The sequence below is a fragment of the Pygocentrus nattereri genome, chromosome 3 (genome assembly GCF_015220715.1).
Source record: "Pygocentrus nattereri isolate fPygNat1 chromosome 3, fPygNat1.pri, whole genome shotgun sequence".
NCBI classification, from domain to species: Eukaryota; Metazoa; Chordata; class Actinopteri; order Characiformes; family Serrasalmidae; genus Pygocentrus; species Pygocentrus nattereri.
Window position 1 is genome coordinate 19,911,749 of NC_051213.1, and position 26,739 is coordinate 19,938,487.

The window sequence follows — 26,739 nt, forward strand, 5'->3', positions numbered from 1 at the left end:
GCTGTTGTTAGAAGCTTTGCTGTATGACTTGCATCAGTGGCTAATGCCTGTTGCTCTGGATATGCACTGAAGAAGTAGTGCATCTGTCTGTGTGCTACTCACCATATTTGTGTTGTGTTGATTGTTTAAAAACTATGCTTGATTTTGGTAAAATTCATGATCACGATTATTTTGGTCAGTGTTGAGTTCACAATTATTTAACACAATTACTCATTGTCTTTGGAAACATGATGTATTTGTTGAAGTGTTTGTTTTTTGAAATTCAGGTGATTAAACAGATTAGTTGTATTGCATTGTGGAGAGTAACAATCTTGCATAGTGTTTATTACTGTTCTTCTGCAGACTCGTTTAAACGTTTCCAAACAGCTGAATTGATTTTACTGTTTTGGCTCTCTTTCTGTCATCTTTGCTTGAGCTGAACTAAACATGCAACACTCTGGCTGAGAGTGAGTTTGGGCTTTTAGGGAGAGACAAAAGCACCCTATAAAGGAAGAGGGTGCACTGGATTTATAACACAAAATGAGAACATCATTGAGGAATGTGTCACAATGACAGTTTTATCTTGATTATCTTGTTTTCATTATAGTTGGAGGCCAAATCGTAATTGAAAATAAAATTTAATTTATTGGGCAGCCTTATTGGAAACATTCTTCTTAAATTTATTGATGGCTATGTCAACAATCCCTGGACTCTGATGCATGTAAGGCATATATGCCATATATAAGAGTTCATTTGCAAAAAAATCTCCATTTTAATTAATTTTCAAAAATCCTTTTTTTTTTTTGTTCATTTTTGGTTATATCAGTTACTGCTGTTGGGTCAGTTTGATTAAGAAAAAATAACCCAACAAAATACAGATAAATTACTGTTTGACTATTTCTTCTGTAAAATTTTCAGTGTGAACTTGCAATAATGGCTTTTGCAACAAAACATATTTAGAGTTTATAATGCACTGTGTGCTGACGATAATTTACGATTGTTTTTTTAAAGCATGGTTTTACATTTTCTGCCAAATGCATTAAATGTATTCGTATTTGGTTATGATGAGATGACTTGCATCACTTGTTTGTCAGCAGAAAGTTTCACCTTACCTGGGTAGTGCATCTTTTCAGGCAAGTCCCTTTTAGCTACCTGACTAAGCATTTGAAGCATACAAAACCGTTATTAAATAATGATTTTAATTAATTAATTTAATTTTAACAGCATTTGGGAACTGAGGACACTAATTGTTGAAGCTTTGTAGGTGGAATTCTTTCCCATTCTTGCTTGATGTACAACTTCAGTTGCTCAATAGTCTGGGGTCCCCGTTGTCGTATTTGGCGCTTCATAATGCTCCACACATTTTCATTGGGAGACAGGTCTGGACTGCAGGCAGGCCAGTCTAGTACCCGCACTCTTTTACTACAAAGCCACGCTGTTGTAACATGTACAGAATGTGGCTTGGCATTGTCTTGCTGAAATAAGCAGGGACGTTGCTTGGATGGCAGCATATGTTGCTCCAAAACCTGTATGTACCTTTCAGCATTAATGGTGCCTTCACAGATGTGCAAGTTGTCCATGCCATGGGCACTAACACACCCCCATACCATCTGAGATGCTGGCTTTTGAACTTTGAGCTGATAAAAATCCAGACAGTTCTTTTCCTCTTTGGCCCAGAGGAAACGACATCCATGATTTCCAAAAACAGTTTGAAATGTGGACTCGTCAGACCACAGGACACTTCTCCACTTTGCGTCAGTCCATCTCAGATGAGCTCGGGCCCAGAGAAGCCAGCGGCGTTTCTGGGTGTTGTTGATATATGGCTTTCACTTTGCACGGCAGAGTTTTAACTTGCACTTGCAGATGGAGCGACGAACTGTGTTCACTGACAGTGGTTTTCTGAAGTGTTCCTGAGCCCATGTGGTAATATCCGTTACAGAATGATGTCGGTTTTTAATGCAGTGCCGCCTGAGGGATCGAAGGTCACGGGCATTCAATGTTGGTTTTCTGCCTTGCCGCTAACTTGCAGAGATTTCTCTGAATCTTTTGATGATATTATGGACTGTAGATGATGAAATCTCTAAATTCCTTGCAATTGCATGTTGAGAAACATTGTTCTTAAACTGTTGGATTATTTGTACACACAGTTGTTTACAAAGTGGTGAACCTCGCCCCATCCTTGCTTGTGAAGGACTGAGCCTTTCAGGGATGCTCCCTTTATACCCAATCATGACACTCACCTGTTTCCAATTAACCTGTTCACCTGTGGAATGTTCCAAACAGGTGTTTTTTGAGCATTCCTCAACTTTCCCAGTCTTTTGTTGCCCCTGTCCCAACGTCTTTGGAACGTGTTGCAGGCATCAAATTCAAAATTAGTGAATATTTGCAAAACAGAATAAAGTTTATCCATTTGAACATTCAATATCTTGTATTTGTAGTGTATTCAATTGCATATAGGTTGAAAAGGATTTGCAAATCATCGTATTTTCTGAGCCAGAGGGATGCGTGACACTACTAGTAATATTGGCAAAAAATCAGTATTGTCAACTGCATGTAAGTTCACTCTGATGTATTGACTATATAATGTATATGTTGGTATTCGAAAACTCATCTTTTCTATGTTTGAATTGCTATTTGGACCGTCCAGTGAACAAAACAGATGGTTAGCCTTGATAAAATGCGATGTGTTTTCAACTGAATGTCAGATTACTCGCAACTTTTTTTTCATTGTATAATGTTTATATTAACTACATGTTGACAAGAACTTTCTCTCTCTACTGAAAACATACTATAGACAATCTCCGCACCATCTGGTCTTTCTCTGCAATAAACACAAAGAATGGATAATCGTCCCACAAACCTGTCTCTCTATTCTAAAATGCATACAGTACATAATAAAGGACCTTTCATTTTATTTAGGTGCATCCAGTTGTGCATTTTTGGAGCTAGAAAAATGTCATTGGATAGACAACTTATTCTTTGTTGAGTTTTATGGACATATATCACACAATATTGAGAGTAATCTGACATGCACTAGAGACTTAAAAAAGACTGCACTCTGACAAGGTTGACTGTGTGTGTTTTATTCTCCATAAATTTGAGAGTCAACTGACATTCATTTGACAGTACTGATTTTTTGCTAAAATCAAAATCACTAAAAATCACTAGCATGTACAAACAAGATACACAGTTCTAAATGTAGCTGAAAATGTATTGATATGCGGTTTTAGAAGAGATGTAGCTGACATTCATCTGATCCTCTATTTTATATTCTATTATTTATGAAATAATTAATAGACATTTGTTAGCACTAGAAGTTTATGCTAATGGAATAGCTGTCTGATATTTGTTTGATTGTTAGGCTATTGTCAGTTCCAACATGGACCAAGGTAAGTGTTACCCTTGGTCTATCAGGCAAAAATTGTGTTAAAATAGTTGTTAGTGCACTAGTAAGACATTTGCCAAATGCACATTAAATCATGATTGAATCCCTATCTCACTTTTTATTACACCCTTGGTACCATAGGAATTTACTAGAGGAATATCATGTGAAAGTATAATCCATAGCCATAATCCAGGCAATACAGTATGTTCTGGATTTCAAGTGTGCTAGAACTTCTAAAATTTATACCCTGCCATATTACCGTCTAATTAGCTAGTTAATATCTAATCAGGTTTTCACTCTTGACACGTCCATGATGCAGCTTGATAAGCTTTTGAAGGGCCTTTGTGACTACATATTAACCACCTCTGATCACTAGACCATTGGTAGCTAGTCTTTAAGCTGTGGCACAAGCTAGTCATCTAAGACTCACAGGTCCTCATGCAAACCAGTTGGAGCACATTCTGCTTTTGAGCCATATATTGTATGCAAGAACAGGTTGTACAACTGGAAGTACAATAACAAGCTCAATTGCTTTTTGCATCTAAGAAAGCAAGACATGGTGCTTGGAATTTTCTTATGGCTAAAAGATAAGGTAAAGCCCTCTTGCCTTAGCAAAGTCCAAACCTGATGGAAAGAAGGAACAGCATTCCCAGAGAGCTAAGGAAAGGCCACTAGCCCTAAGCTAAGGCCCCAAGACTCTGAAAATTTCAGCACACCTTGGTAACAAGAGGATTATCTATAGACGTCAATACTATCTGATGTTCAATAACATTTGACTGAAGCAATCATATGGTGGTACTTAATTAATTCGGAGATCTTTGCTTGCTCAAATGGAACACAAGTGCGACAAAGTAGTGCATACTTAAACATATTCAAATATTCTGACTCCAAAATATAGGAATATTCTGGTGTGATCTGAAAGATTGATATTGATATTGGTGATTGATATTGGCTGTGCTAAGGCAAGTTAAATAGCCAGTCTTTCATTAAAGTTATTTTACTCTGTTGTGGTCTATTCATGCCACTGTCATTGAGGTGACATAAACAGACTTTGTCTACAACTGAGTGTATTTTTTTAAATAATTGTTTCCCAAGTTATGCTGAAATGTAATGTATTTGAAAAGTGTACAGTGCATTTGTTTTATCTATAAAAAAAATCAAATATTGGATCAAGACAAATATTGGATTCAGACTTGGATCAGGCTCAAGGAAAAAGACAAAAACATGACTGGGACGTCCTTAGTATCCACTTCTTTAGAAAATTTTCAGTCTTATCGGAGAGGCTGTTTTAGATTGCAGGTCATGTTTGCCAGAGGCCTGCAATACCAGATCACAAAAGTGTGTTAGAAGTTTAACTTAAATTAAATAAGCCTAATGTTTGTTAATGTTGGTCGGAGTTAGGGAGGTAACTAACATGCACAGTGCAAACTAAAGATATTGTCAGCAATATTTACTACCATAGCTGCTCCAGTAATAGCAGAGCCAATCCATTGAACAAGTGTATTATTTAGCCCAGTGATTCTTAATTTTGGTCCTGGAGTACCACTGCCCTGCATGTTCTACTGTTCACCCACTTCGCCTCAGAAAGGACTTATTATTTACCTCATAAGGTGCATCATATGTGTTGGAAACAAAAGAGACTATAAAAAAATACACAGGATAGAGGCACTCAAGCACCAGGATTAAGAATTGCCAATTTAGCCCATAAAAACCATTAAGAAACAGAAATGTAGGAAAATCAAAGCTATTTAAATAAAGCAACAAAAGAAAGTGAACATACCAGTATGTTGCATGCAGCATGTTGGCTATAAACATCATTTCACAAGTACTTTCTGCATCTGTAAACTTGTGATATTCACTCACTGGTGATGATCTGATAATTTGAAAAACCCACTGGGGCCATGGTTGTTGTAATGTTTTAACAGAATTGAGACACTCGAGGTTAAAGAAAAAAAGGGAGGCTTTACTAGTGAAATCAGAGTCCAAGTTCGTAGTCAAAAAACAGGCAGGCTTCAAATCCAGAAGACACGACATAAATAAACAAACATAGCACTGTTGTGATAATCCAAAAGGGAGTGGGCATAAGGCATGTTCAAAAACAAGCAAAAAAGTCAAAAACAGTAATCAGAGATCCAGGGCAAACAATCCAGAGGGCACAGCAAAACACAGAGTTGGAGAAACGAAAAGTACAGGTCATTCACTAAAATACAAAAAAAGATATAAGACTCAGTCGTTCACAAACAGAAACAATACCTGAGAAGACTCCAGGAGTCAACTGATCTCCCAGAGGATTCTGGGAGATCAAGTCCAAATCCTTGCTAGGACTCTGCGGATTCGTGACAGTTGTAAACAGTAATCATGACAGCTCATAACAGTCCACATATATCAGAATGATCACTTTGAACTATACCCCTGGACAGTGCGAATGAAACTTCACGACTTGACAGAATTTGGACATTTTTAGCTGTGTGTACTAGCAGTGTTTAGGTTGATGTTTAAAACTATCTTTGCATGTTTGAGTTCACTTCAGAAGATGCTGTGAATTATGGATGTAGCTGAACATCTCACTCTGCCAAAACTAGCCGAACAGATAAAATGAATATTTGAAATAAATTGATGTGTGAATTTTCAGAGTTTTTGAGAAACTAGGTCAGTCTGACATTTCTTGTTAAGAAATACGCTTTATTTTCCTGCCACTAGCCACTACAGGTCTGGTCTAGTTAAATTGCCTGTATGTTTTCTTGTAATTGGCGTGCGCTGTTCTTTTGTGAAAAGGTGTGTGAATCAAGTGAATGGGCATTTTTTTCTTTAGGTCCTACAAATGACAAATCTCTGCTTACATGGAAGCCTGCACGAAAGCGTCTTTCTCAAACCTTTTATGTTCTTTGTTGAGGGTCATGCAATGTCAGTTTCACTCCAGTCGTAATTTAAAATCATTTTATCTATGTATTCACATTGCCCTGTATTCATATTGCCCCTACCCTATGTTATTTGTCTTTGTTGTCTCCTAGCATTACATGTGACATCACACGTGTTTGTCACACATGCATAAAAACACAAATCAGAGAGCTGAATGTAAACAATTTTAAAACATGAGAGGGTGGGCAGCACAATATGCTTTATAAATATTAATGACACTGTTTCTTCTCCATACCCTTCGCTGAAATGTATGGAGGGTTACCAGGAAATCTGCGAAAACTAGGGCTTTGCCGAAAGGCATTTTAGAGGCTTCAATTGCTCATTGGTATTTCTGAATGAGCGCTGAAACATTCATTCTCAAAATCACCCTTAAAAACAGTATTATTTGAAGATTTTTAGTCGTCTGACAGGTACGCTTCCATTTTAATAATTATTTCAGTTCACACAGTTGTTCTTTAAAAGTGAAATTTAAGCTCTATAGAGATCCAGTCAAATCACACACTTTCACTTTCTACAGTGTTCTAAAATACTTAAATGTGATTATCGTCTTGGAGTGGTAGTTGCAAGCGATTGCGTAATATATAGAGTTGAAGACAGTGGATTGGACACATGGTGGTACTTGCTTGAGGATCATTATGCTTTTGTGTAAGTAAACATGCATGTACAAAATATCCCGATTTCAGATGTTTCATCAAACATGTGCCTCCATGGTAGACATCTCTCATCACAAAATTTTGCACTGAACATTTTTCTTATCATCTGATAATTTAAATTCTCCCACACATGATTTCTCAGGCGTCTTTGGTCCTTAGCTTCAATAGCCACATGTAATGTGGTGAAGGTTGTTGCGCTCCAAGATGAGGTGACATGGATGCCTGGAAAGAATGTATGATGCATTCACCTAAAGCAGCTGTAATTTATTTGTTTTCAAGAAGTAATTATAAATTCATATTCATGATGGTTTAGAGGAGCCATCTATAGTATACATTTACAGTAGTGAGTAGGCCTTGGTGCAAATTTAAATGGTTACTAGATTGTATAACTTAATTCTCAGTGATTATGCTGGAGTCTTCCCATTCCTTGGTTGTGCTTAAATCCCTGACCGTTCCATTTCAGTAGTCTTAATTATTTATGACCTTATGCAAATCACTCTCTTTTTGAAGATCCCACTTCCAGTGATTAGTATTTCAGTGCTCTCGTGTGGTGGTTTGAGGGCGACTGAAATATTATCCTGTGGTCCCCTAAAAAAGTAATGAGAGAGAAATTGCCTGGAGCAGCAAGAATCTCGACGCCAAGAGTTGGCTTAATTTTTAAAGGATTGTGTCCCTCTCCATTCTCTATGCTTATGAAAGACCTCAGTAACCTCTCAAAGTGTAAGTGTCTCATTCATATGGAACAAAGTGAAAAGAGCAGCTACCTTTCTTATACCTGACTGATTAGCTCAGTCTGTGGTCCTGATGGACTTGCTTTGCTTAGTCTCCAGGTTTTGCTGTGATGTTGGGAACTGCATGCTGGTTGAAAATGGAGGCGCAGCATGTTGCTTCCTCTTCATTAGGTGTGGTGAACGGAGTTTCTATTTTCACCTGAGATTAGCCACAGTTCAGGTCACAGAAACACTGACAAATGTTCCCATGCACTGGCTCAATGTTTAAAGTCTTAATTGATCTCTACTGTGCACTCAGCAGAAGGCTGGATAAGTACATGCTGGATCATGACAAGAATAACTAGTGTTAAAAGGCCAAGAAAGCAGAAATGCTGTTAGCAAAAGGTAACGTAAATAATGATGTTTCAAACATTATTGGCCGAGGTAATAATGATTTATTTCTGCCAGTTCTAAATTAATATTTGAAGAATTGCTTCGATCTCTGATGTACATGCATCAGTCTTAATGAAAAGATTGAGTGTCATACAAAGCAATGTAGACTGGCATCAGTAGCATTTGTCAGCATCACTGTTTCATTGTTTATAATAGCAGAATGTCAATGCGCCCCTTCTGCTGCAGATAATCATGTTCCCGGCAAGGCACAGCACTATCCATCCATACCACTGTAATTTATACATTGCAACCTAACCTGTTGTAAATTTAAAAACCTCTATTAGTAGCCTATATTTAGTGCGTTATTTCTTGATTAATATATATGCTTGTATATGTACTCTTTCTGTATTTTTAATGTTATATTTGGCATTCTTAGCGAGGAGCAAAGTAAGCTTTTCATTGTATATAAGGAAACCTGTTTCCTCTGTGCAAATGACAATAAACACTTTGAACTTGAACTTGAACTCCTGTCCTCCCTCTTTCTTTCTCTCTTTCACATTCTCTCTCTTTCTCTCTCTCTCTCTTCTTCTCTGCCACTCTCTCGCTCTTGCCTACACTCTTGCCTCTTTTTTCTACACAGCTATACTGACAGACGCTTGAAAAAAAGCTGCTAACTGTTTTTAAAGCAGTTTGAAAGGGTTTGTAAAATTAGCTTGTGAACATGTTGGCCTGACCTGACCCCATCCCCTCACTAGGGACATATATTCTACAACCTCATTTCAAAAAACGTTGGGACACTGTGCAACAGTGTCAGAATGCAATGATGTACAAATCAGTTACATCTTATTAATATTTGATTGATAGTACAAACACAACATATCAAATGCTGAAACTGTTGAAATTGTTTTTTGAAAAATATATGCCCTTTTTGTATTTGATGCCACCAACACATTTTTAAAAAGTTGAGATGGGGCAACAAAACACAGGTACAGTGGTATAATGCTAAAACAAAACCTATTGGAATATCTCACAACTAATTAGGTTAATTGGCAGCAAGTCATTAATATGACTGGCTAGAAAAAGAACATCACAGAAAGGCTGAGTCTCTCAAAAATAAAGATGGGGAGGGGTTCACCACTCTGTAAAAGTCTGAGCAAATAGTGCAGCAATTCATGAGTTACATTTCACAAAGTAAAATAGCAAAGAACTTGGGGAACATCTACAATACATAATATCATTAAAAAATTCGGAGAATCTGTATAAATCTCTACATAATGGGCAAGGGTGAAATCCAAAACTGGATGGCTGTGATTTTTTTTGGCCTTTTATGAGCACTGCATTAAAACCAAGCACAATTCTGTAGTGGAAATCACTGCATGGGCTCAGAAATACTTCTGCAAACCACTGTTTGTGAACACAGTTCATTGCTGCATCCACAAATGCAAAAAAGAAATCATATATGCAGGATCCAGAAACTTCATTGCCTTCTCTGGGCTTGAGCTCATTTAAGGTGGAGAGAAAATGGAAAAGTGTGCTGTGGTCTGACAATTCAAAATTTACAATTCTTTTTTGGAAATTATGGATACTGCATCCTCCCGGCTAAAAAGAAGCACCATCCGGCTTGTTATCCATGCACAGTTCAAAACTCAGCGTCCATGAAGGTATAGGTGTGCATTAGTGTACATGGCATGAATGTCTTGCACATCTGTGAAGACACCATTAACACTGAACGATATATACAAGTTTGGAGTACACGTTGCCATCCAGACGTCTTATTCAGGGAGGATCTTGCTTATTTTAGCGTAACAATGCAAAACTACATTCTGTAATTATTACAACAGCATGGCTGTAGTAAAAGAGTCCAGGGGCTAAACTGACCTGCCTGTAGTCCAGACTTGCCACCCACTGAAAACATTTGGCGCATTGTGAAATGTAAATTATGACAAAGTAGACTCTGAACTATTGACCAGCTGAAATACTGTATCAAACAAGAATTGGTCTCCACAGTTTCCAAACCCTTACAGAGTGTTGTCACAAGAAGAGGTGATGCAACACAGTAGTAAACATGCCCCCATTTCAATTTTTTTTAAACGTGTTGCTGGTGTCAAATGTGCAATGGGCATATATTTTTCAAAAAACAATACAATTTCTCAGTTTCAACATTCAATATGTTGTGGACTTTGGGAAACAACAACTTATTAGGTGGCAGCATTTGTGTTAAATAACAATTGGCAAGCATTCTGAGGATTACATTTGAAAACATTTTGCTATTCAAAAATTGCCAAAAGGAGTCAGTAGGTTTTTTTGTGTCAGATTAGTAACTGAGGCTGTCTCTTCAAATGAGTTAATGAGCTAAAACCACAGCTTAGGCTACACCACTACCTCTGCCTTTCCAGTGATGTCTTTAACAGTGCAGCCTTGGCAGTGTGCTCACGCACTTGTGATTCATTGCAGAAAAATGTAATATACATGCTTAGTTGCACATGCAAGCTATGAAAACACATAATTGGCAGTTCACTGAACCTGCATATTGTGTATATACACTACTCAAAAAAATAAAGGGAACACACAAATAACACATCCTAGATCTGAATGGATGAAGTTGAATGTGCTGACAACAAAATCACACAAAAATCATCAATTTATTAACCAATGGAGGCCTGGATTTGGAGTCACACACAAAATTAAAGTGGAACAACACACTACAGGCTGATCCAACTTTGATGTAATGTCCTTAAAACAAGTCAGAATGAGGCTCAGTATTGTGTGTGGCCTCCACGTGCCTGTATGACCTCCCTACAACGCCTGGGCATGCTCCTGATGAGGTGGTGGATGGTCTCCCTCCAAAGAAATGCCACCCCACAGCATTACTGACCAACTGCCAAACCGGTCATGCTGAAGGATGTTGCAGGCAGCAGATCGCTCTCCACGGCGTCTCCAGACTCTGTCACGTCTGTCACATGTGCTCAGTGTGAACCTGCTTTCCTCTGTGAAGAGCACAGGGCACCAGTGGTGAATTTGCCAATCCTGGTGTTCTCTGGCAAATGCCAAGCATCCTGCACAGTGTTGGGCTGTGAGCACAACCCCCTTCTGTGGACGTCGGGCCCTCATACCATCCTCATGGAGTCGGTGTTTAACCGTTTGTGCAGACACATGCACATTTGTGGCCTGCTGGAGGTCATTTTGCAGGGCTCTGGCAGTGCTCCTCCTGTTCTTCCTTGCACAAAGGCGGAGGTAGCGGTCCTGCTGCTGGGTTGTTGCCCTCCTATGGCCTCCTCCACGTCTCCTGGTGTACTGGCCTGTCTCCTGGTAGCGCCTCCAGCCTCTGGACACGACGCTTCTTGCCACAGCTCGCATTGATGTGCCATCCTGGATGAGCTGCACTACCTGAGCCACTTGTGTGGGTTGTAGAGTCCATCTCATGCTACCACGAGTGTGAAAGCACCACCAACATTCAAAAGTGAGCAAAACATCAGCCAGAAAGCAGAAAGGTACTGAGAAGTGGTCTGTGGTCCCCACCTGCAGAACCACTCCTTTATTGAGTGTGTCTTGCTAATTGCCAATTATTTCCACCTGTTGTCTATTACATTTGCACAACAGCATGTGAAATTGATTGTCAATCAGTGTTGCTTCCTAAGTGGACAGTTTGATTTCACAGAAGTTTGATTTACTTGGAGTTATATTGTGTTGTTTAAGTGTTCCCTTTATTTTTTTGAGCAGTGTGTATATGTGTATATATATATATATATATATATATATATATATATATAGTATTCAATGAGAATATTTCATTCATTCAGATCTAGGATGTGTTATTTGAGTGTTCCCTTTATTTTTTTGAGCAGTATGTGTGTATATATATATATATATATATATATATATATATATATATATATATATATATATATATATAATGTGTGTGTGTGTTCTCTGCCTTTCAATGAAGAAACATAATAAATACCAGAAAAGTGATCTCACTGTTATAATACCTATACCAATTGGTTAACCATGTACATATGGACATCCCTACCACTCACCCAGTAAGAGTGAGGTAACAACATATAGGGTACTTCTATAATATACATTTTTAAAACTTCTTATTTAGTTGTACACTATATTTCCAAAAGTATTCAGTCACCCATCCAAATCATTGAATTCCGGTGTTCCAATGACTTCCATGGCCACAGGTGTATAAAACCAAGCACCTAGGCCTGCAGACTGCTTCTACAAACATTATTGAAAGAATGGGTCGCTCTCAGGAGCTCAGTGAATTCCAGCATACTACCGTGATAGGATGTCACCTGTGCAACAAGTCCAGTCGTGACATTTCCTCGCTACTAAATATTCCACAATCAACTGTCAGTGGTATTATAACAAAGTGAAAGTGATTGGGAACGTAAAAAACGTGAAAGTGATTGGCAGGCCACGTAAAATGACAGAGCAGGTTCAGTGGATGCTGAGACCCATAGTGCGTAGAGGTCACCAGCTTTCTCCAGAGTCAATCGCTACAGACCTCCAAACTTCATGTGGCCTTCAGATCAAGAACAGCGTGTAGAGAGCTTCATGTAATGGGTTTCCATGGCTGAGCAGCTGCATCCAAGCCTTACATCACTAAGGGCAACGCAAAGCGTCGAATGCAGTGGTATAAAGCGCCACCACTGGACTCTAGAGCAGTGGAGACGTGTTCTCTGGAGTGACGAATCACACTCCTCTGTCTGGCAATCTGATGGACAAGTCTGGGTTTGCCAGTTGCCAGGAGAATGGTACTTGTCTGACTGCATTGTGCCAAGTGTAAGGTTTGGTGGAGGGGGGATTATGGTGTAGGGTTGTTTTTCAGGAGTTGGGCTCGGCCCCTTCTGGTGTTCCAGTGAAAGGAACTCTCAATGCTTGAGCAGACCAAGAGATTTTGGACAATTTTGTGATCCCAAATTTGTGGGAACAGTTTGGGCATGGCCCCCTCCTGTTCCAACATGAAACAGTGCACAAAGCAAGGTCCATAAATACATGGATGAGTTTGGTTTGGAAGACCTTGACTGGCCTGACCTCAACCCGATGGAACACCTTTGGAGTGTATTTAAGTGGAGACCTTGAGCCAGGCCATCTCGTCCAACATCAGTGTTTGACCTCACAAATGCCCTTCTGGAAGAATGGTCAAAAATTCTCATAAACACTGTCCTGAACCTTGTGGAAAGCCTTCCCAGAAGAGTCGAAGCTGTTATAGCTGCAAAGGGTGGGCCGACATTATATTAAACCCTATGGATTGAAGATTAGGATGTCACTCAAGTTCATATGCGTGTGAAGGCAGATGACAAAATACATGTGGAAATATATATTTTTTTTTTGTGTTTTTGGCCCTCAGCACATCACAAATGTAGCACTATGACCCCCCCCCCCCATGCCAAAAGCACTTTTTCACTCTGCACATTCTGTAAGTGAGATCTGTAATATGAAAACATTTTTTTAAGCTTAAAGAACCTTAATACAGTGCAAAAATTCTTTACTAATTAAAGGTTTTTCCTAAGACTGTACATCCAAGGCAAGAATCTTTATTCTTATTAAGTGTAGATTAGGTTGAACAATAACTAGGAAGCAAATGCAGCTACAGCAGCAGCAAAAGTGGCTGTCCCAGCAGAGCTGGTCCCCTGTGGCAAACACAGAAGAGTCTATGAAATGTGCTGTGTTCTGCAGGCGTGAGAGCATAGGCTTTGGCAGAGATGCCTTCCCCTCTGTGCTCCTCAAGCCTCATCATGGCATGTGATTGCAGCGGAGGTGACAGGCTGCTAAGGCTGTGCAGCGCTCTAGTAGAGGGTGCCATCAAGGGAGATAGTGGAGCCTCATTCTCAGAGCTTAGAACTGAGGGCTTAGCCTCGGTTTGTTCTCATGCAGATTAGCTCTTTGTTTATGTGCTGGTATGCTGTCACTTCTATCTGTGCAGACTTGTTCTCCTTTATACTGTTTAAAGACTGAGGATTGTGCTGCGCAGTGTATCATTAGTTTAGCATTATCACAGCATTGGCTACTGCAATAACAGTATCCATATCAATCATATGCAAGTTGCAGATGGCTGCAATATGCAAATGAGCATTCAAATCTCCACTTCTTGCCTTAATGTTCATGCTGGGAGAACCCTGACAAATCTCAGGTGTTTCTGATGTGTGCATGTGGGTATTTTGATGGATTGAAACATTGTGCATAAATTGCATATAACTATATAGTCACTATTTATTTTGTGTGCATTGTGTCCCTGTTTTATTTTTTTCTATGGCAGTGTTAAAATGCTGGTTGTTACAGTTACATGGATGTTATAATAAAATTGGTTCTACTGCATATTTTCATTCTACATCATAGAAAACATATGCTACATCATCGACATCATTGAGAACATATGCTAATATGCTGCTCACTCCAGCGTGACTTGTCTACCACATAGAACACAACTTACAGTAGTGCTAGCCTGTATATTTTCTGTACTGGTGTACTTAGTATAGTCCTACATTGACACCCCATGATATTGCTTTTCAGTTTTAGTGATATTTTCAATAGATTTTTCAATACATGACAAGCAACATGTTCATTGTATATACGATATGATGGCCAAAAAATTAAGCATCTCTGTTGCCATGCAGTTTCACTGTATTTTTGCACTCCAGTGACTGGAGTTCATTTTAGTAATGTGAGGTTAATTACCCTCTGATATATTGTGATATCAAATTTCAGTGATACTGCCCAGCACTTGTGTGCAAAATAACCATTTAATTGCAGTCATTTACATATTACATTTGCGGCTTTTGAATGTAAAAGACAGTGACAACAATACCATGAACGTTTTGCTCTCCAACAGTAGAGAAAAGAAGTGTTATTAAGTCAAAGGGTTTCTGTCACATACATGTTATGCTTTCACGAGCACTGTCACTATCAATTATATTAGTAGTCAGGCAACCTAATGATTATTTGAGTGAACAGTATTCAAAAGCATAAGCTAATAAAATAACTGAACAATAGCAAACCGTAAAAACATTCTAAAATGTTTAATTTCAATAGAATAAATAATGAAAAATGCATCTTCTTTCAAAAAATGTAAATGTTTTCAACAATGTTAAACTAATTTTGGTGAAGATCTAAGTCTTGCTGAATACACAGCTATTCATTGTTATTTTGGGCTAAGAAACTACTATAACTGGATCATTACTGTTCATTTTTTATGTAATAAATTGCTCTTCCCAGAATACTTTAAATTGAGAATGAACCATTAGGTTACATTTTGTTGTCTAGTTTGCAACATTTCTGTGTATAAATCAGTTATTATATGACATGTGATTCCAAACTGCATGGTAGCAGAAACACTGTCTAGAAAAATATTATGTAGCAAATGTATATACAAATCATTTTAAACAAGTTTAATATATACATAGCGACATACCTACATTCAGAAAATGTATTTTCTTTTTGGAATAGCATGCAAATGTTGTGCAACTCACAGGACTCGGCCTTGGCACCACAGTTACACCAATAGCATGAAATGCAGAGTGTACAGAGTTCAACTAAAGATTAACCCAGATTCTACCATGTGGTGAAGATGTTGGGGGCAGGGTTTTGGGGGAACAGATAAAGTCTTGTGCTTTTTTTCATGTGTATAAATCCGTGTGTATGTGGAGGTTTCTCTAAGAGCTCATCCATGGGTGAGCAGTGTAAAGATGGACTACAGGCATTCATAAATCACGCTGCCCCAGAGCTGCTCCTGTGGGTTCCTTGTGTGTCAGGAGCAGACCAAAGCACTACTGAGCAAGGCAAGAGAGGAGACCAGCAAAGTTCAAAAGTTATCAAGCAGGGGGACTCTTTCCATGGCCCTGTAATCTGTCTTATACCTTCAATGCACAGTACCTCCCAGAACTGTTTACCTTCCTGAAAAGTTTTTTTTTTTTCAGATTTCAAACATGTTTAATGTTTCAAAAATAAATAGTTTGTGTGCTAAATACATAAATAAATAAATCTCAAACATGTTTGTTGCATTAGTAAGTATGTATTATGGGGTATGTATCAGTTGTGCATACTATACTGCAATATTTTTTATCAATCTGAACAGATCAGTTTTGGATTGAATTCACAAACTACAGTTATAGAATTGTTCTACATCGCCACAATGGAATTGATGGACCATTGTGGGGGATTCTCCTTTTTGTTCTTGCCCCCCTCCAGTTGCTTTGGCCTTGTGCTTGAAATCATGTTTCTGTTGCTGAAATGTCGACTTTCTCCTAAGCTTCAGTTTCTTAGCAAACCAAAACAGGTTCACTGGAAATATTTCCTCATATTTTGCTCCACCTGTTATTCCTTTATTTTTAACAAGAAGCCCATCTGCGGTGACAAAAAGCATCCACATAGCATGATACTGCCACCACCTCACTTCACTGTAAGAATGAAATCTGGTCAGTGTTAGGTTTGCATCATACATAGTACTTTAAGTTGATATCAGATAGTTTTATCTTGTTCTTATCTGACCACAAAACGTTTTCTGTGCTTTCTGACAAACTTCAGACATGTTTCATTGGATTTTTTTCGGTAACACCTTGATGCTTTTCTAGACCGGTTTTATGCAGCTTTTCATGTTGCGGACCAATGCAGTTTTACTCCACTTCTGGCCACTAAACTCTGTGGCTCATTTACAGTGATTTTTGGAAATTCATAATTATAAATCTTGTTTGGATAAAATTGTGATAATTTAATATTTTACAAGTAGGAATTATGTCTAAGAGATAGTTGTGTTCTTGCTAGCGATTCTTTTTTCATCTATTTCAGTTTTTCATTTTCTTCAAATGATCTACAGATGAAAAAAAAAAATTGGAAACGTATATGTATCATTTGTAATCCAAAAAAGATTGAATCTTTGAGTATTACAAGACACTGTATGTCCATAGGTCACTGTATCTGTAATTTGTTTTGTAACATATGGTTAAAAGGACGTTGAACATGGTTTTAAAACATTAGCATTAAAACATTATTTAATGATTTAATAGATGTCACCATTATTGGATGTAATGCCAATTATAGAGGACCTTTAGACATTAGTAGATGTTTTGATACATTAGTGTATTTCCTAATTAAGTCCCAAATGAGTAGTGCAATCACAGCTAACAAATTTATTGTATTACATTATTACAAGAAGTATAAGAGGCACAAGGGTTTGAAGACCACTACACTTAAGTGGTCTTTCACTAATGGTGCACAGAGAAAATGTGCATGAAGCAAGCTACAATTATAATTAATGGTTTTTGTATGCTTCATAGACATCAGCACAAAAAGCAAGTCATTTTCTTAGTGGTCATTTGCAAATCCCAAAGTGGATGAGTTTTTAGGCCAAACCCTAAAAAGGTTTAGACAGGAAGCAGCTATCTGTGGAATCCTGCAGTGCTGAGAGAGGCTAATTGAAGCACCTCTCCCATTTTATGCTCTCTTTCTTTTTCTGGTCTCCATTGGCAACGGCAGACACTTTTTTTCAATTATAGCATTTCACACACTGGTGACTGCTCCCATCTCTGGTTTGCTGGACCACTGTACCTATTGTCTAACATCCCACCTGTTGGTGTCCTCAAACTCCTGCAGATGGAAGACAGAGAGAGGCGGTTGTATTTAAAACTGTGTGAGTAAGACTCAAGCCTCAGGCTTTCACTCATTTCCAGGTAGCAGTGGGCGGTATACTGTATATCTGGTTCATTCCCTATGAAATTCTTCCTCTAAGTTTTATCATAACGCATTACATAACATTATACCTGTATGCCACAAACAAGTGCAGATAATACAACATACAAACAGCGTAAAACACACTAATGTTCAATCATTTGTCTAATGTTCAATCATTAATCATTTAATTGAATGGATGAGTCAAAGATGTTTGTCATGTTTTAAATGAAAACAAAAAATACAGCTGTCCCTCCGTCACCTCCTGTTGTGAAATTCATGTCAGAGGTAGTCAATTTTACTGGACATAAAAGAATGGATACTCTCCTGGGAGTTAGTTTTTGGCCATGCTGTCCACTACTATCTCCTGGTGTACCTATGAACAGTGGACACCTGTGTGTCTTCCCTCAGTGCCCAAGTAATGTAAACTGACTGTCTAAGCCAAGTTAATCGACCTCAATATGTTGCGGTGAATTCAGCAGGTGGTTTAAAGAGCTTGTTTCAGTGGCTGGTTCCTTTTGTATTATGACTTTTCTGTTATGTCAGGTAATTACTGCTCACTTGAGACTATGAAACATCCACTTAGTTCTGTAGTCATTAAGACAGTATGAGTTATTAATTTTCAACCTCTTTTCCCTCTGTGATTTTATACTGTTTCAGATAACAGTGACTGAAGCAGTGCTGTTCCTGATGCAGTATACATCAAAAGATCTTGACACTAGAAAGAAGACCATTGTGACCGGAGACTGCTGTTACCTCAATCCTCTGGTGCGCAGGACTTTCCGCTTTTTGGGTATGTTCTTAATCTGATATGATATTTTATTTCACAGGTAGTTTTGTCCTCACTTTGTTCTTACAGCATCTATATTTCTTTGTTTCTAATGCCATTATAGTTCATGCCTTAGTCGCATTTCTCTAGCTGATAAAAAGAACGGATGGAGAGGAGGCTGCGTATAGCTCGCTCTCATGCTTTCTCATGTCTCTACGAGATAAGGATACAGAAGTGAAGGGGATTATTAGCCTGATCCTCAGAGGAAATCCACTCCCATCTTTTGTTAAGTCCTGCATTTACATAGTCAAATAGGCTCCCTTCTATGCTCAACCTATTTCCCCCCCGAATGACTTCACTGCCTCATCTGAAATGTATGTAAAATATGAATCATTATATAGTTTTGTTTTTTTTTTACACAGAAGCTTTATAAAAGCCTTAATGGTTAGACACATAATGATGGTACTGTTTAACTGTGGGTGGACCGCAGTTTCTGTACACCCCTTGCTTCAAAGTATCTGAGTAGTGTGCAGTGCTGTGGACTGCAGTGAGGTAGGGATCTGAAGGCATTAGCTGACACAGATCACATCAAGAATTTCTCCTAAGCCTCCCTCACAGTGCCAAGAGAATCATCAAAACCTCACTAAAAGCAACTGCAAGCTCAGCAGCAGTGGCTGTAGCACTCCAGTAGCTGTGATTCCTTTTACCATCCCTTATTATTCAAACTGGTGTTATTACAGATTCTTTTTTCATATCAAAATGTGTGATCTTGTCATATTGACAATTTATAGTAGATTAAGTATCCAAAATAATTGCATACCGATCCTGAGTGTAATAAAATTCTGTAGAATTCTTAGCAGTGGTAAAATTACTGGGTCTGTCACTTTTATGTCATTTCACTTTTGAATATTCAATCAAATATTACCTTCAATATTTGAATATTCTATAACAACAAGGAACGCCTGGTACACCTATCACTTTAATGCTTAATTTAAAAAAAAACGTTTTCTTTATCTTATCAACACCAGAGTAAACAGTGTATCTTTAACCACATTGTTTTAAAACATTAAAAAAAATACTTACAGACAACTCTTGTCAGTGAGTGTAGGGGTGACCATGTTTTAGATTCTATGTGAATTTTTACATGAATTTTCTGTATGAATTTGCTTAGATTATAAAAGCCACCCAAAAAAAAACTGCTAAGCTTGGCTGCATTACTCTTAATGCAGTGCAGACTAGCATGCGCACTGTTGTTATTCCACGAAATAAATTCAGGGGAGAGCATGCTAGCTAGCAACCCAGAACAATAGGAAAAGCATTTGCACTACACCAGATGTTTAAAACCATCTTTTTTGTCTCAAATTAGAGCTCTAATACAGACAGATAGAAACATTTCGATACTTCTACCTGATTATTGCTGAGATATCACCAGGGATTTTACCTGAAAGGGCCTTTGGACTGGCATGAAAAACAGCTAACTAGAAACCACTGCTTGTGCATGAAGATGCGCTGCTTCTATCCGCTTTTAGTGACTCCCTAGTGTTTTGCTTCATAAATAAAACTTTCTTTCCAATTGGACTCATAAAAAACATTGAATTTTACTGATCATTAACTACACCCCTAAAAAGCAACAAAATAACATTTTTAATTTGTATTAAATTTAAACCAAGAACTAATGTAAACGTGTTGTACATTTGTAGTTTATTTAGATTAGATAAGAATCGAAATGTACATGATTCCAAAGCTTTAAAATATCAGGACATTCCCAGAATGTGTGAAGAACTGATCCAGAAGAAGCGACATTACATATGTGACAGTAATATGCAGTTTTTCGTTTCATTGGAGATCTCTATGAATGACCTTACAATTGATGAATTGGTGGGCTCAAACAGTATCCCCACCCCATCTGGATAGCAGTTCAAAGCTGTTATCTCCTGTTATATTGGGAGCACATTAACACACTTGAGGCTGTAATATAGCTTAGATACAGAGTCAAATTATATTAGTTCTTATATAAGAATTATATAAGTATTCTGCTTATTATTTTGACAGCATGCATGTTTATCGTCCAAACTGCCAACTAATCACTGCTGATTATTTGAGAAGGTTAATCTTAATTTGATTAATCACAAGGCCCTCTTCCAAAACTTTCAGTCAGAGATATGCATGTTTCCTCTCTATATGATTTACCCTTTATCAGGAAGAGCAGGCTTATTTAATCTTGTAGTACGTATACCCTTGACTTTGTTATATTGTGAAAGAAACACATAGTGTCATTTCCATCAGCTCTTTGCCGGTGTTTGTGTTTGTGACACTTGTAAATCCAATTCTTTGTTTGTCAGTAGAGCGAGCTTAGCTGAAGCCATTTGATTCATGACCTGGAGTCACTGCCTCTTATTATTTGCATAATGACTCACATGGTGCTATTCTTTGTAAGAGATTAAATTTAGAAATTGGCTGTGGGTCATGACACGCTCATGCCTAACTCAAAAAAAAGCTCTCTTGCTCTGCAACTATGAGAGGCACCTTGTTAGGTTTTAGTCCTAGTATGGAATAGAGAGCTGGGAAGAATGAGCATTTGAAGATGACTTCAAAGACTGTTTGTGCTGCAGTGTGTCATGGAGCTCTAAGTATGCTCTATTGAAACTAAGTTACTGAGTGACTCAAGTGTCAACTGCATTTTCAAGGGAAGAAAAACGTACTGCATAGTTTCGGAAGTTACATAAAAAAAACACTTTTTGATTGATTTTTTTATTATATCATTATTTTTTTGTAATGCAATGGATGGAATGATTTATTCCCTTTGATTTGCGGCAAAGATTGATTCCCTAAATACAGAAGAGACTAATTACGGCATAATCTGCTGAAGACATTTGTACTGCTATGGTACACATACACTGATGCAAAAGAAATATAATTCATTCAAATCCGAATATCCTAACAAAAGTCTTTGATGGATGCCAGAGTGTAGCATTTTTGCCTGGCTTAAAAAAGACATGATGAGGTCCATTTAGACTCCCACGCCGTCTGTGTGGACCGTGCTGAGCATTGCACCTGCAGCTTTGATCTGGAGCCAGGGCCCAGCACTGCAGTCTGTTGCAGTGAACCCCAGTCAGCATCAAAGTTATCAAGGCCACCCAGGCACTTTCAACAACACTGCCTACATGACAGGGAATGGGATCAATGTGGTGCCAGCCGAAGACCTTTTAAAGCCCCAGTAAGGAGTAACTGCAGCTGCCAGGCAATAACAACAGAATCTTTCAAACAACAATAATGCTACATGGCCACAGGCACTAAAATGCATAATTAATATATTTTTAGCAGTATATTTAAACAAGCCTAGAGATCGTTTCAGGCAGCCATTGTTCTGTTTCTGCAATTCCTAATTGATGCTTTAAATCTAATCTTTATACTGTGGTGTTGGGTGCAATAAGGCATATCAGCCTTATATGACAAGATCCTATCCTCTATGTTTTGGTGCCAGAATTGGAGTTTTGCTCTGTCATGAGGCCTAAAAACTGTCAATTAGTCCTTTGACAGATTCTGTTTGATAGTATACAAAAGTTAATTGGAGTTTTGTTAATGTCATCTAAATGCATTTTGTTCATGATTTTCAAATGATTCATTGTTGACTCAAGTCTGATGCCTGTAATAATGGCTCTGTCATTTTAGCTTTTGAGCTCCTTTAAGGTGGAAAAATGGAAACCTGGCAACGAGTATGTGACATTTCAGAACAGGAAAGAAACAAGGCGTTCTCCACTGATGACAGTGAAGGCAACGTAGATAATGTCTGACAGCAAAATGGTCTTCAAAGAAGAAAAAGCTTTGTTTGGATGCATGGACACAGACTGATGACAGGCTAGGAGCCTGCATTGAAGCTTTGGCCAATTATGTGTTGGTTTTGGCTATTGGTTACTGCTAAAGGCTATAATCCCGCCACTCCAAATGGCTTTCATCACACTGTTCATGGTCAGCTGTTTGCATCCTAAATATTTTCTTTCTTCAACTAAATCCTATTTAACCGTTCATAATTCTCTAAAGTGAATTAAAGCGGTCGTGGAACAGACTTTTGTCTTTTTCTTATCTCATTGAGAGCTTTGAATATGCAGCATGTCAGAATTGCAAAGGGAAGAGACAGCTCTGAAATGTATTCCGTTTAAAAGGAAAACTCTTCAGTGTGCATTATCTAATGCTCTGCATATAAAAAAATTCTGTGTGATGCAACAATGTGAATTATTTTATGCATTTGTTTTCTTACAGAAACCTGTATAGAACTCTAAGATGTTAGACATTAACGATACCGTATAACTATAGGTGGACTTCCAGGGCAGCTTGCATTTTCTGTGTTGAACTGTGTTGATTTAACCTTTTCTCACAGTAGCCATAAAATGAGTACAATTTCTTCCTAGTTTGGGGGTCTATCATTTGAATTATGCATTTCTTTCATTTCATTTAAGGTTGATGGAATATACAGTATTTTGAAGAAAATGTATGTAATTTACAAAATTGGAAGCAAAGTACATTTTCATCTTTGTAGATGAACCAGCGAGTGTTTTTATCATATTAAAGTGCATTTGTTATTGTGGCAGATGTACATGACAATTTGATGTCAAGAAAGCAGCAGATTTGCTGGCTGTTTTATCTCGGCACAGCTGTTTTTTTGGAGAGGTGTGAATTGATGTTACAGCCCAGCCCATTCACCCACCATTGCTCACTAGCAACTCAACACGGAGTCTCAAATATTTAATCTGATACGGTTAAGCAGAATGACCTCTATGGAGCCTGCAGGAAGAGTCTACTTTGTCAGAGTAGTATGCAGTGCTGCGGACTGCAGTGAGCTGAATGTCTCTCTCTAAAAGGAGTTTGCTTTATTCTTTCTTACTGTTGTTCCTACAGGTGTGTACATGTTCGGTCTCTTCACTACAGACATCTTTGTGAATGCGGGTCAGGTGGTAACAGGGAACCTTGCGCCTCATTTCCTGACAGTATGTAAGCCTAACTACACAGCTCTGGGCTGCCAGCAGGCCCTGCGCTACATCAGCCACCAGGAGGCCTGCACTGGGAATGAGGAGGACATTCTACGTGCCCGCAAAACCTTCCCCTCCAAAGAAGCAGCCCTCAGCGTCTATGCTGCGCTCTATCTGGCCGTAAGTAGCTTATTTACAACTACAAGCATTACTACAAGCTCCTCCTCTTCTCCTTCCTGCATCCTTCTGAAAATTAGGCATGCATCTGGAAGAAAGTAATTACTTTTGATGATTTTTTTAAAAACAAGGATATTCTTCATATATTTAACTGCTCTTCATGCTACTAAGGCGTCTTGGTTTGGAGCTGGAAGGCCATTCAGACAAGAGCAGGTGTGGAAGCACTCAAGTGATGGCCACATTCTACATTTTAACAATTGAGCCATAGCTTACTTTTCCTTCACTTTGCTGCTTTCCTGTTGAGCATTGTCATAGACAAAGAATAAAGAAAGATGTATATATCATTGTTTTAGAGCAGTCTTCATGGAACGCTTTAATCTGCCATGCAAACAGAGGAGATGACATCACCCTTGGTTGCTTTTGAAATGCAGATGTGCAGTCGCAGGAGGTGAATTTGCATTCTGTTCATCAGCCCGAAAAAACATGGACTTGGAAGGCACAGTGCAATATGCCGCAATGATGGCTGTGTTTGCTATGTTTTTTTTCCCTTTTAATGAGTGCCAACAGAAAATGGGAACTCTTATTCTGGCCATAACTGCCTATGCAATCTGTCGATTTGATATATTGCTGATGCGGAACGAAAATATAGCTTTAAGACTAGCCTGCTTATTTTCGAAGGCCTCGCTTTATGGGCCTACATAACACAACTGTCATCTAAATGCTTTTAGATTATTTTCAAACCTAGCACCTAATTAAATCTATTTCAATCTTTATTGTTTTGCAAATTATTCTGACAAAGATGAGTCTAGTGTCACATTTGTGATGCACTACATTTCCAAAAGTATTCACCATCCAAATCACTAAGTTTAGGTGTTCCAATCACTTCCATGGCTTCTCCGTCTGGCAATCAGATGGACAAGTCTGGATTTGGCTGTTGCCAGAAGAATGGTACTGACTGCATTGTGCCAAGTGTAAAGTTTAAAGTGGAGGCGGGATTATGATGTGGGGTTGTTTTTCAGGAGTTGGGCTCGGCCCCTTAGTTCCAGTGAAAGGAACTCTTAATGCTTTAGCAGACCAAGAGATTTTGGACAATGTCATGCTCCCAACTTCGTGGGAACAGTTTGGGGATGGCCCCTTCCTGTTCCAACATGACTGCGCACCAGTGCAAAAAGCAAGGTCCATAAAAACTTGGATGAGCAAGTTTGGTGTGGAAGAACTTGACAAACTTGTCAAAAATTCCCATAAATACACTACTAGCCCCTGTGGAAAGCCTTCCCAGAGGAGTTGAAACTCTTATAGCTGCAAAGGGTGGGCCAACATCATATTAAACCCTATGGATTAAGAATGGGATGTCACTCAAGTTCATATGCGTGTGAATGCAGATGAGCGAATACTTTTGGAAATATAGTGTAGATGAGATATGGCCCTATCAGGCTATAGCCAACTTTCGCATCTGCATCTCTCTCCCATTCCTCCTGTGGCTTTGGAAAATGTCTACACTCGTGACTCTGTTTTATTTCTCAATTCACACTCCAACTGTGCTTAATGAAAAGGTATGATTAGAGACACTCCATGCTCCTGAATGAAAAGCAAAAGAGAGAGAGGATCCAAAATCTGTAGTTAATGAGCATCTGTTTCATTTCAGTCCAGTCTTTTTCCTGATGCAGTTCCAGGTGTGAAATGGACTCTTCACTCTGGGCTTTTTTTACACAAGACCGGAGCTGGGGGGATGAGAGCTGATGGCTTGCCATCAGAAGGAATCCTAATGTACCTGAACCTTAGCATGTAAAAAGAGTAGGGGACGAGTTGGGATTTCAGTCTTTAAGGATTTTTATTCTGTGTCTAGAGGGTTTTAGAATGCAAATGTTCTGTCTTGGTCCCCAGGAGGCCTCTTTGCTTGGACTATTTCATCCTATCAGTCGAGCACATCAGCCTTTATGTAGGTCAGGCATTGTTTTCTGCTGATGTCTGTGAAAATGGGCTTTTTTAGAATATTAGAAATGGTCATTAAGAGGCTGATAGTTGGATCAAGAGCCCTTCTGAAAATACATGATGTGGAACTTATGTATCAGCACACATATTCTGTCCTGTCCTAATGTCACTACAGGCAAAAATTAGCCACAGACATATGTGATTAACATGTATGTGCATTTCAAAAATAGCACACCATAGGAAATATATGATATGAGGTATACAAATATGACGTACAAAAATGCTTTTTAAAATGCAAAAAATTCAGGATGTAAAGATGGGTTTTAAATTGAGTTAATGATATTTCAAGGCAGTACAAAATGTCTTTGCAGAAAGATGTACAGACTTGCACTGCAACATTCAGTAGAAAATCATTGATAAAGTGATAAAGTGTTCTGTTAAGGCCATATGTCCATTTCAGAGCTCTTAAAAGAGTGAATTGAAAAATATTCTTCTAAGCCATTAAGTGATGTAAATCAAGCTGATATAGCAGCCTTTGGCAGACTGGCCTAACAGAAAGGAAGGTCCTCTATGGGTGAGGGAGTGCTGGTGTGCAGTAGTGTGTAAAATTGATATTTCTGACAGTTTACACACTCCAGCCTTCAGTATTGCCACAAGCGCTGCCCTTGACCTGAAAGACAAAGTTTTGCTGCACACAGAGACAACATGATATTTGATGGAGCTCCAGGGGATGGGTGACTCAGGCCTGAGCTAAATGTGAGCACTGTTTCAGATGCTAAGGTTAATGTGTCGGAAGACCAGGGCCAGGCAGTTTTGAAGGTTGGAAAGGATATTACAGAGGGAAAAAGAATTGGGTTGAAGAAATATGGTCCATGGCGCAGTCACTTACCATGGACAGTGATTTTGATGCATTTGCCTGTGCTTAGAACACAACAGAAAATATGTTTGCTCAAAAGTTATGTTTAGGCTAATGGGCTGCGTCTGAATTCCATGAAGAAAAAAAAACATAATATTAGAATAAACACAAAGGACATTAATACAAAAGGTAGTGATTTTATGTATGTTAGTATCTTCTCTTAACCACCTCCAAACCTCTCCTGGTGGCAGCACAGTGCTATTTGTAGTTGTTATCCAATACCTGGTTTGGCTCAATCAAAGCCTCATTAAGTTGATCAGGTGTGCT

The 26,739-nt window shown here is 38.5% G+C and overlaps 1 protein-coding gene across 5 annotated transcripts in view; it reads left to right on the forward strand.

Annotated features, from left to right (window-relative positions):
• plppr5b (phospholipid phosphatase related 5b) overlaps positions 1-26,739 on the forward strand; it is a 78,164-nt gene that overhangs the window by 32,605 nt on the left and 18,820 nt on the right. For all 5 annotated transcript variants that reach the window (XM_037536748.1, XM_017700387.2, XM_017700388.2 and 2 more), the window contains 2 exons: positions 18,372-18,504; positions 23,377-23,627. In XM_037536748.1, coding sequence (XP_037392645.1) covers positions 18,372-18,504; positions 23,377-23,627 — 384 coding nt within the window. The remainder of the gene's footprint in view (positions 1-18,371; positions 18,505-23,376; positions 23,628-26,739) is intronic.